This window comes from Arvicanthis niloticus, chromosome 2, assembly GCF_011762505.2.
Source record: "Arvicanthis niloticus isolate mArvNil1 chromosome 2, mArvNil1.pat.X, whole genome shotgun sequence".
NCBI classification, from domain to species: domain Eukaryota; kingdom Metazoa; phylum Chordata; class Mammalia; order Rodentia; family Muridae; genus Arvicanthis; species Arvicanthis niloticus.
The window spans coordinates 36,868,954-36,881,193 of record NC_047659.1 but is presented as its reverse complement, the minus strand read 5'-3'; the positions used below and the strand labels follow the sequence as shown (position 1 = coordinate 36,881,193).

Here is a 12,240-nt window from a genome sequence, read left to right as displayed (position 1 = left end):
TGTTGGAATGTTTACAATTTTTATACTAGGATGCTTTTATTTATTTGATTATTCAAATATCAGACATATAAAACATATTAAAATTTTGGCTCAGATTGGTTGTTTTTTAATTAACTATAGTAGGAAAAATTAAAAGCAGAACGTTAATAAACAAATTTAAAATAGTATACAACACATAGTTATATAACTTGGTTTTTTACCTTTTTTTTTTTTTTTCAACGCTGTGGGGCCTTTACATGCTAGGCAACCATGTAGGAACTCTACCCGTGAGCTACTTTTAGAGGCCGGGTTTGAGAATACAGCTGAAGATAAGAATCTATTGTTTTGAACTAATAAAATGGAGATCATAGGTCACACTATCTCTACAGCACTGCCAGGACTCAGCTCTTCCTTCACTATTGGAGGAGTACCAAGGAGAATGATTGTCTATCTAGACCTTAGTCCTTCGTGGGAAATACCGGGAGACAGGCAGGGCTGAAGCTCCCAGGAAGGCAGAAGGGTCAGGGAGTCAAAGGAGGAAGGAAAGGGATAGGTAGGTGAGGACAGACAGAATGACTTTTTGCTCAAATGTTTCCTAGACTTATATCAGTTCTGGGAAAGCTCTGCTGAAAACACAGATTGTGGCAATCTCAGTGGGCAGGACCCTGGGGCCATTTCAATCAGCAGCTCTTGGACTTGTGTTAGGTTTATAATTTTGAGGTGACATAGTTAGTAATATGTGCCTAAATGTTGGGTGACATTTTAATAAAACAGACTTACTTTATAACCAATTTGCATTGCGTTTAGCTTGAATTTGGAATGGCTGTGACCTTCCTCACCACCTTGTCTTATTCCCCCCCCCCACCCCCCACCCTCACTCAACATGAAGTGAGAACTGAACAATTAAGATCAATAGCTAGAAGTGGAGACAAACCCAACAGTACTGGAACAACTTTTTGTGATGAAAAAAAAAAAAAATCTGAAAGTTGTCTAGGAATACGCAAATGCTACAGGATTCCATGTCTCTAATAAACTATATGTTCTCTATGGATAAAAAGGCTAGAATGGCCTCTCCAGGCATTGCTCAGAATCCAAATGTGAGAAGCTTCATAATCCTCAGTTCGGGCCCGCCCATCTCCATGCAACCCATGGCTTCTTCTCACTCTAGGAAAAGATTGGCTGGCGCAACGACTCGCTCCACCTCCTGGTCTTTGTGAGTGATGCGGATTCTCATTTTGGAATGGACAGCAAGCTAGCAGGCATTGTCATTCCCAACGATGGGCTCTGTCACTTGGACCACAGGAATGAATACTCCATGTCAACTGTCTTGGTATGTAACCTTCGACGTCTTCAGTTTTCCAAGCCACAAGTAGGCCCACGCCGTGACAAAACTGCTATGAAGCCGTATGAAGTGACTCATACTAGATGAAAGTGGCATATTATTTTCTGCTTCAGGAGATAGAAATTGCTTTCTTTCACCTTACCTGCATTACAGTTGCCCACAGGAGCCAGGTGATCTCCACTAGGTAGGGGGTGGGCATATGTTGAGAGTCTGAACCTGCTAAGGCACAAGTGAGCCCAGATCCTCCCTAGCTTCTCAGAGACCCCGAGGCCAATGAAAAGCGGTGCAGGTAGCTCTCTATTCACAACCACGGTCCAGGTCAGCACAGTACCACGGAGGGCTTCTTGAGCATCATCAGCCTCAGTTCCGCCACAACCACGGTGCTGTTTGGAACAGCTAATCAAGTCCTCCTTGGTTGGTGCTTATTAACGAGTAGCTTGTTTCCAGTGGTTGAGAAATGCTGGTAACATCCTTCACAAAGAAAAAAACTTCACTGTTGTCAAACAAAGTAAAAATTTCAGAGGTCTTTGCCCCAAGTGGTCTCATCTGATCTTCAACAGGACTCTGTGTCCAACTGCTGCTTCTATTAATAAACCATGAGTCTACTATGCTTGGAAATGTCATTCCCTGTACTCAAGAAACTAAATTGCCCTTTAAAACCCAGAGAGCTCACTTTGACCTCCGCTAGGTCCCAAAGCAGTCACTTCTCATTTCTTTATTTATGGATGGCTTTGCGCCCATCTCTGTATGGAAATATGCTCACTCCCGTCTGCCTCGTGATGCTTTCCTCAGAGCCTGCGCTGGGTTCTTATCTTTGTTTCCTGACAGCTCAGTGGGTGCCAACAAATGTATGAGGTAGAATTAAAAAGCATCAACCTGGGCTGGAGAGATGGCTCAGTGGTTAAGAGCACTGACCTCTTCCAGAGGTCCTGAGTTCAATTCCCAACAACCACATGGTGACTCACAACCATCTGTAATGAGATCTGATGCCCTCTTCTGGTGTGTCTGAAGACAGCTACAGTGTACTTATATACGTAAAATAAATAAATAAATTATTATTATTATTTTTTAAAAAAGCAGCACCCTTTGAAAGTCATATTATATATATTTAACACAAGAGAAAGCATGGCTCAGAAAAGTTAAAGGGCCTTTCAAATGATGATTTATAGAAGTATGCATTGGAAGAAGATGGGGAAAACCCAGAATTCTAATGTCAATTGTGGGGGGGGGGGGGAGAGAGGCTATTCTATACAGGCTCTACTACTTCACAAATGTAAGCCATTCTTTGACCTAATTCTGGACTTCAACCTAGATTTCCCCCCTCTCTTTGAGTAGTTTTAGTCCCTGCACATACATGATCTCTAACTGCAGTATTTTCATGTGAGAATCCAAATCATTATTGCCATAGTTTATCTTTTAGTCAATGAGTTTCAGGAAAGGCTCCCGTTGCCATTAATTTATCAAATACCCCATAGTAGAGATCTCGGAACAAAAAGATCATAGAACCAAACAACACCCATTACCTAATATGTCTTTCTCAGTTAATAAATGTTTGGCTCAGTATTCTGAGTAGATTTCTGCGTAAGCACAGAAGCCATGGGCCATTTCAATCCCCCCGAATCCTTTGGATTTTTCCATGTGCTAAAAGCAAAGCCAGATTCCTGGGACCACCAAACATGAGCTGCTTCTAGCCTTGAGTTTTCAATAGAATTGTGAGCACTAAAGTAACAGATCTCACCCTGACAAAACACAGCATCCTATGTGGGCTGTGTGGTATGAGCCTGGTTCTGCATGAAGCGGTATACAGGTGTGCACCCATGGAGGTAGGGGAAGCACTCGAGGGCCTTGGGCTTTAGAGTGAAGGATGCTTAAAGTTTGGGCAATTGAAAAGCAGATGGCACTGAATGTGTCAGACTAAGGAAAAATTTTATTATCGGGTCAAGTGGGGGCTGGAGAGATGGTTCAGAAGTTAAGAGCATTGGCTGTTCTTCTAGACGATGTGGATTCAATTCCCAGCAGCTCCTGACTGACTGTAACTCCAGGGGAGCCAACACTTTCATACAGACATAAGTGAAAATAAATAAATCATTAGAAAAATAAAAATCTAAGTGCGATTAAAAAAAAAAAAGAAGAAGCACTCATAGCCTGAGTCACCAGTGGGAAGTTCCCTGGGTAATACAGAAAGAGAAACACCTTTTTCTCACCCTGAACCTTGCACCTAATGATAGTCTCAGACAAGAATACGCTAGCAGTCCTGAGAATGTAACAACGCCCTGCATCAGTGAACAGAAGGCTTCTTTACCAATGCTTTTCCTCCATTTGACGGACTACAGCCATGCCCATATTCCTAGTTTAATGTGCCACAGGCTCCTCTTTTCTCTGTGCCTCCCCTTTGTGCACCATCCACTTTGGGCATCATAGAGGAGGCAGGTGTGTTTCATGTTTTCTAGACTTGGAAAATAGACTCATCTGTAAACTTAATAATGAGTAATTTCTTTTATTTTATTTTTTTAATTATTCACCTTGCTTGGGAGTGAATGTGTCCATGGCAGAAGGACAAATTGTTTTCAGTCATGCTGTGTTTAAAAAAAAGAAAAAGATTGTAGGGTTGCACACCACCAATTTATGACAATGCAAAGGCAATAAAACCAACCTCGAGAACTGGTGTAGGTCTGTCTCAAATCAGACGGCCCTAGGAATTATAGTGAGCTATTTATCAGCACTCCATCCTGTCTTCAAGCTTCATGTTGCCTCGTCCAATTCCAGTAAGAGTTACAAGAGCCACCTCAGTCACATACATCATAGTCTACTCACCCCGCCCTTACATTCCTATCTGCTGCTGAGTGGCACTTGGGGAAGATAATATGGCACAGTAGAAGCCTTGAGATAAATTACAAGGGTCCTGCTTAGGAGTAAGATGGCATGGTGTGGCATACTGCCAGTCTGCTTTTAGGACTTCCCTGAACTTATAAGACTTGGGGACCATTCCTGAGATAAGAGAATAACACCAGTAATGTGTGTTTCCTGAGAACAACAGATAAAACACATGGGAATATCGACTTTCTCAACTGTGAAAGGAACATTTTTAAAATTTTACCTTCTTTTGTTAGGATGCTATTTTAAATCTATGTATTGATTTTAGGAGTATCCAACTATTGGCCAGCTCATTGATAAACTGGTACAAAACAACGTGCTACTGATCTTTGCGGTTACTCAAGAACAAGTCCATCTGTATGAGGTAAGCAAGTACAATCCGAGAGATCCCTTCAAGGAGATTGTGTGCCATGAAACTCTTCCGGGTAACTCTGTGACTCAAAGGGCATTCATTCACTGCTTAAATTTTAGATACCAAGCATGGAGACCAGTGGAAAGTGGAGACACCCATAGCAACAATGAGAAAGAGTTGGAAATGAAAGGTAGATGAGAGAGAGGGCAGATGAATGGAGGAGGGGGTCATCCACTGGCATTAAAAACAAGCATTTTGTCTGCCAAGGGGTTAACAGAGAACAGAGACACTGTTTGAGGGCAGTGACTGAATATTTGCAAACATAAAGACTCAAGCCAGAGGTGCAACCCAAGCTTTGGAGAGGTGGAAAGCTAAAAGGAAAACAGTTATTAATTTGGGCCAAAAAAATTTAATCACATGCCTCTCCTCCAATGTAATTGTGTTTGTAGTTTGGAGGAGGCACCAGTGTGTGGAGGAGAGCCTTTTATTAGGTTAAATGATGCTTACAGACCACCAGATAAACTGTAAAGTGCCTATGCAAATCTGAGATGTCTGTAGTTACTTTACAACCTAAGAGAAACAAGATGTCAAATGCTGTGTACTGAGATAACTGTGAGTGAGGATACAGAGATGCCTCATATGCAGCTTCGTAGAAAGACCCGGACTTCAGAAAATGCAGGCATTAGATGGTGATTTCTATGCAAAGGTGTCAGGTCCACCTAAATTCAGACTCTGATTCCCCATTCCTTTTGAAAGGACCTCTTAACGAGCTTGGTGATTTTGCAGGGCAAACTCCAATTATTTCCCAGAAGGCTTCGATAAAATGTACTCACAAGTCCAACTGGCGCAGACCGGGAACTTGCATCAGGTTCTATGGAAAGGATCCAGGAGGAGATGTTATCTTTCAGTTTTAATGAGAGGAGGGTATTGTAGTCCCAGGTGAGGGTGCCTTCTCTGCACTCAGGAAGTCCATTACGATGAAGCTCCATCCTCAACGCTTTTGTTTCTCCATTCACCTGATCTGGGCTTTTTTTTTTTTTTTTTTTTTTTTTTTTTTTTTTTTTTTTTTAAGTCTCCTTAGTGTGTGATACTGGTTTCCACTAGTTTTAAGTAGTAGAGTTGCAGTGAAGATAGATTATTAAATACCCTCAGTACAATAGTGAGTCTACCCTGCCTTTGATCCTAAAAGCTAACGTGAGGGGACCCAGTGGGTCACAACACCTCCTCCCCAGCAGGGCTGGGGCTTAGAAGCTGGAGGGGGAGCTGCACAGAACTTGCCTGCAAAATGGAGTCTGGGGACCACGATTGATGATCATGAACATAGACTCCCATTATTCACGTTGGAAATAGTCTTTAAGACTCACAACATTTAAACGCCTCCCCCAGTCTGTCATTAGGAAGACACAGGGGGATGAAAAATAACTGTGTGGCTAAATGGAATCTGTTGCATTCAAGTTAGTTGCACATGGTCCCTGGCTGCAGACAAAATGATCATTTCCAAGGAAAACACCAGATTATAGCTGCCTCTAATATAACAGCAGGACATTTGTTTTGTCTGCCTACTAATCTCATTAGAAGAAGAATTTATGTTCTGTCATGATCTGTAGTCTCTGCCATCCAGGTGCCACTAAATTCAAAAGGACGCTTTCAGAGAGCCACAACTCAGCAGCCCAGGTCAGCAGCCCACGCTATGACTGTGTCATTGTTCCGTTTTCCTCCTGATGGCTCATAGTGCCATCTGCATTAGAGGGCCAGGAGGCAGCTTGGTCTGCAGATAATGACAGCCACATGTTCTGACCTGAAGGTCCCACATAGCATGCAAATGCTGATCTATTGTTTTATTGATAACGAAAACAGAAAACAGGCCAATAATGGCCTGTGTTACTTTTCAATTTAAAACTCGTAGAACACACATTATGCGTGCTGGAGGCTGGGGCTACCCAGTATGGGGTGTACTTGTGAAATAAAGACCATAAGGACCAAAGAATCACTGAAAAATAAAGCCAGCCATGGGATAAATTAAGGAGCCAAGTGGTGAGATCTAATGGAAATTCCAGAAGGCAAATAATTTGCTTGAGTTATGCAGTAAGGATAGTTTTGTGCACGCACAGCCTGCAGGGGATGGGCGAGGGTCAATGGCGGCTCTGTCTTACAGCAAGTAAGATTTATGTTGTCCACTCATGGAATTCAGAAAAAATGACTGTTGTTTCAGTGAGCTGGGTATGATGCTCCGGACTGGTCAGGTTTGGGGGGGGGGGGAGGGCTGCTGCTGTGCAGTGTTGGAAGACTCTGAGCAAACAAAGGAAGGGATACAGTAAGCAGTTTTTTTTTTTTTTTTTTCAGTTTAGTATGACTGCATGTACACCCCAGACTCCAGCAAGCAGACAATTAGGAACAAACTTATTATTATAAATAGTTTCTTGTTCGTCCAATTACAGGGTCCAGGAGATAATGATAGATAATTGTCTGAGCACTAGGTAGTATATTATATCCAAGGACTAAATGCTATTTAAAAAATCAAGATTCGATTACCCAAGCTAAAGAAAAAAAAAAGTTTATACTTCATTCAGTCTGTTGTTTCTGAATGCTCACTCTTAGTTTACATTAAGATAGTATCAGGCTTAAAGTCTAATTGTCTAAGTTGAAGGGCCTTTCCTTCTTAGTGTAAAACAATTGCTACAGATCGGTATTTTTACTGTACCGTCAAATCACGTTATTAATTGCTGCATGTTATTTGCAAGGCTCTACTATATATCTGTATTTTCAAACTGTCTACAGATTGCTGGGAGGATAGACTGTGAAGGGCTAGCAGCAATGACAGTTCCGGGAGCTAGTGTTTATGGTGGGCTGCTGAGGTAATGAGTCCATCTACACCAGACCTCTCCAGGTCAGCCAGTCTACAGCCTCCCTCACTAATGTCCTGTGGTTACTAGGACAGAACGGCATGTCTAAAGTATGAGCACAGAGATAGAAACAGGGCCTTACATCTTCAGTGACCCCTTCCCTAAGAGACAGAAAGCTCTCAGTTACTAGATCTTTGAAGAGAATGTTGTCTTATATGGCTTTCTATTTAGGCCAAGCCTCAATGAAGTTGTTAAATGAATATAAAAATGCAATAAAAGTGGGGATTTAGGGCTTGGTGTGACAAATACTTGTCAGGGTTGAGGAAACCTGGGCACATAGAGCAAGTATGGGTCCTTGACCATCGCTAGGATGCTCTCCAGCCTAAGGTATCCCCGGACCCAGATGGCACCAGAGAGAAAAGCAGAGCCATTCCATCTGTCTCAGGAAAGACCTGCGGGAGAAGCTCTGCAGCCTCCCTTCTCACGGGGCCATAGCATGGAGACGCCCTGAGCAATTATCCACTGGCACACATTTGATCAAATAGCAAGTCTGAAGAGTTGCCGCGACATGCTGCAAGCCGTGTGTTCTTGCACAGCTCAGGATAATCACATCCTGTCTATAAGTGCCCATGTTTCAGGAATCAATAACCCTGGTCTTCTTTCTCCCTCTCTTCCTTTGACTATTCTTTGAGCTAGCCACTGTAGCAAGGGGGATCAGAGGTACAGAGAACTAGAGAAAGATAAAATAAAAATTGGACCTCCTTGCTGCCCATTAATTGGTTCAATTATAGTTTTGTTTTCTAATGTTCTTGTTGAAAAAGATCAAAACAATTTCAGTTCAATAGAAATCCCTTGATCTCTTTGGCCTCAGTATTTATAAAATAAAAAGACTAGGCCCAGATGACCTCTGTTTTAAACAGTCAGTGACCAGCCCCCGGAGCTGGCCGTGAATTCTGATGATCTCCACACAAATAGCAAGTGAGACTGATCTTAGGGTCTACTCTAAGAAGTTATTCTCCATCCTCTCAGTCTCATGTTATAATAGGATATTCCAAACTTGGGATTTTAATGCAAATAAAATCACCTGGGATAATTTTGTGATTATGTGACATGGCCATGGAGTTAATAAATTCTTCTCAATTGGAGCATAATATGGAAGATTTTTGATTTCTCCTTAATTGATGGTATCTAGGAACAGAGCCTGAGGAGAGCCAGCTGCCTACACTTTCCTCATTAACTGGAACATCACTCAAAAAGGGAGGATTTGGAAATAAAACTCATGTGCTCAGATTAGTGGACATCTACCGAATCAGGCTAACTAGTAAATCCCAACTCTGCCCCAAACCATCAATAGTCACTGTTAGGTAACACATAGGACTTTCCTCTTAAAGCAGCCAATGACTTGTACTCCAAACCATTAACATTAGAGAAGAGAAAGACACTGGTTTCTAATAGAGCCTTCATGAGATTCCCTTGTTAGGTCCTCTCATATACAAATAGGTGATCTTGTCATTACACAGGCTGAATGTCTGAGCACTAGAGTAACACCTAGGATGTCTAGGGTATCACTGGGCAATGATGCTGCCAAATACATAGTCTGCCACTCACTTATTCAGTCATCAGTTATCTCTTGAGCACCTCCTAGAGATGGGCCAGAGTATGACCACAAGAAAAGGGTACAATGTCTGCCTCAAGAAGTCTCGAACATCATTAACAGACTTGTAAGTCAATTATTAACCCACAAAAATAAGATGAGAGCACTGTAGAGAGCCAGGAGGAGGGGGGATGACATTCTTTGACAGACTTTTGCTAATGAGTTTGTATTTTCTCATTCAATCAGTGATTGTTCGGTTTTATTATCTATTCATTATCTTTGTTAGAAGAGGTAGCAGATTAGTTGATGACTATAAAACTGGTTTTGATGCCAACAGTAGCACAGTAGCACACCTGACCTTTTCTCTGGTGGGGGTGAAAGCTGAGGACACGGTGATGGCATACAGCAATGGCCGTGATGACACAGAGAACAGTGAGTGGCCACCTGGAGACTGAGAGTTTTGCACTCACTTTATCATTGAATCTCCATATATCACCAAGGATTAGCAAAGCAAGTTGTGTGGGACAGAATTTAGGCCCAGATAACCAGAGTCTGTAGCTGCAACCACTGGGAAAAGTCACAGTTGACCCCCATACCCAGGCTATGGTAGCGGCAGAGCACAGCAACTCATGAACACTAGACTGCCAGCCAAGAGCCTTTCAGTGCCAGCTTTAAACATCCCTGTAAAGGCACAGAGCCCGAGGGTGGGGCAGAGCTGTCTGACTCAGAAACTGGCAGAGAAACACTTTAAATGACAGTCCTTGAAGGCCAGGCAATCTTTGACCTAAGGTCCTTTAGTGTTGCCGTTAATTTAGGTGTATGGAGCAAGCTAAGGCTGTATAGACTTGAAGTATGCCCTGGGATTCTTCCCAGTGATGGAAAGAGGCCACATAGCTAGGAAGCATGATGTCCAAACCCGTTTCTCCATCTAGGATTCTCATTATTTCTGCTTCCAGTGACAGAAATAAAATGAGGACAGGGGTCAACAAAGGCTATGGATTTATTAAGTTGACACAATTTAAGCATGCAGAAAAGCAGGGTATGCATTGAACAGTGGCATGCCCACTACTAAGTTTCCCCAATCTAATAATGCCATCATATTGGCTCCCTCTAAAGAAGGAAAGCATCTCATGTGCAATTGCCCACTGACTAACCTCCGGTCTGTGTTCTCTGCCTTCCTTTCTGTGAGGCAACCGGGATGAACGTGGCATTCATCATTCTTACACTTGTTTTTATGCTATTAAAATATAGGTGCATCCATAACTGATTCTGTGTTAATGACATGCCAGCACATTTCACTGCGCACATTTAATTTCTCCCGTCTTCCTTTCGCTTGATTGAAGAACTGAACTCAATGACCTACAAGATTTAACAGCCAATGATTGATCCTGGGAAAGGAGGAATTCTAATAGCTTGAGGGGGACAGGGAGGTATTATATTTTCATATTGTGGTAAAAGGCACATATGATATAAACCTTTATTTTAATTCATTTTTCACTGCACAATTTTGTGGCCTTAAGCATATTGGCCTTGCCATGTTCAGCGGTCTGTGTTTGATCTAGAGAGATATCTGTAGTGTCAGGTGACTCCATCCACATCTTTCTGTAACTGGGGGCACTCAGTCCCATGCAACTCCGCAGCACTGTGGATGATGTCGCTGTGCCTATGTTTGCATTCTCCATCAGGGATCCACACATCTTTAAGTGAGGCCTTTGGGTACCAAGGAAGTGGCATCTTCAAAGTTACCTTTGTAGTTTGGACAACTTGCTCTTGTATTTGGTGCTGTCTTACCAGCAATGCACGATGGAAGCTAAGAAAAACCAAACCAAAACAAAACAAAGCTCCTCTTTTTCTAGCTACAAAATTAATGCAACATTTGCACAAAAGGGAGGGAGGGAATGAAATGCAGAAAAGCAGGAAAAAAAAATAAAAATCACTCATAAACCAAGCCCTCAGACAGAGCTAACCACAGTTGACATTTTAGAATAAGCTTTCCTTCCTTTTTCTTTGCATGTATTTACATATTTTAACATAATTGCTACTATACTGTACATATTAAGTATGTTCCCATTTTTAAATGAGTTTATATGTTTATAGTCTTAGAAAGGCATAAGAATTAAATTGTATGTGGTTATACATCAATCACTTTTATTAACAAGAATAACATTAGCTTGAAATCAAGGTTATCCTACAGCATTCTGAACCGATGGTTTTTATATTTATAGAATTTTTGGTTGTAAAATAAAAACAAACTGAGACACACATGGTGGCACAGGTCTGTATTCCCAGCTGAGTTAGAGGCTGAGGCAGGAGGGTCACAAGTTCAAGGCCAGTCTCAACAACTTTTAAGAGCTTGCCTCAAAATAAAAAAATAAAGAGGGCTTAGAGGTAGCCAGTGTCAACAAAGCCCCTGAGTTCAGTGCTTGATATTACCAAGAGTAAAAATAAAATAAAATGATGTTTGTTCCTTCCCACCATCAGCCCCTAAGCTGTACAAGTAAAAGTCACTTCTCTTCCAGCCTTACTTTTTCACATGTTCACGTGCTATGTGTTTTGTCTTTGTTTTTTGCATGGCCAAATTTTAACGTTTATAAACCCAACTAATTATTTTCAGTATGTATTTTCACATCCCTGACTGTGTCCCTGTGCTCGGGACTCCACTATCTGTGGACCCAAGTCTGCACCTCAGAGTGCTGTGTTATTCCCCTCTCTGCTTTCTCTGGTCATCCACATGGTTGTAATGGCTATTGTGTGTGTCACTGTTGAGATGGCCAAATCCCAATAATACATACAGGGCACTTGCCAACCACATGTAACAGTCTAACTGGTGTAAATGTAGTAAATTCTCTTCCACTCGTCAGGCACTGGCTTTTATACATTCAATGGAGCATCAACCCAAGAGGGCAAGTTAAACGATGGCCCACTGGACAAAAAGCTTGGGAGAGTTGTGTATTTTAATTGCATGCTCAGTTTTCAGAGAGAACCTAAGATGTGCTAAAAGGGCCTAATACTAACTGTAACAGCTGATTTTTTTTTTTTTTGTTGCCCCTACAATATTGAATCTTCAGAAAGTAAACAGAAAAAGTAAAGAAAAAAAAAAAAACCCCAACTTTTGAATTTGAATAGTTTGGGCATCCTTCATTCATTATTTCAGGGGCTGAAACACTTTATTTCATAGGATTGAAAATATTTTTTGTTCACAAAATGCAGAGTAGGTAGTTAAAATTGAACTTTAAATAAACAACAAATACTTTTC

The 12,240-nt window shown here is 41.7% G+C and overlaps 1 protein-coding gene across 3 annotated transcripts in view; it reads left to right on the top strand.

The window, feature by feature from the left end:
- Positions 1 to 12,240, top strand: part of Itgb6 (integrin subunit beta 6) — a 120,381-nt gene that overhangs the window by 64,464 nt on the left and 43,677 nt on the right. For all 3 annotated transcript variants that reach the window (XM_034493539.2, XM_076928814.1, XM_076928813.1), the window contains 2 exons: positions 1,148 to 1,309; positions 4,464 to 4,559. In XM_034493539.2, the coding sequence (XP_034349430.1) occupies positions 1,148 to 1,309; positions 4,464 to 4,559 (258 nt within the window). The remainder of the gene's footprint in view (positions 1 to 1,147; positions 1,310 to 4,463; positions 4,560 to 12,240) is intronic.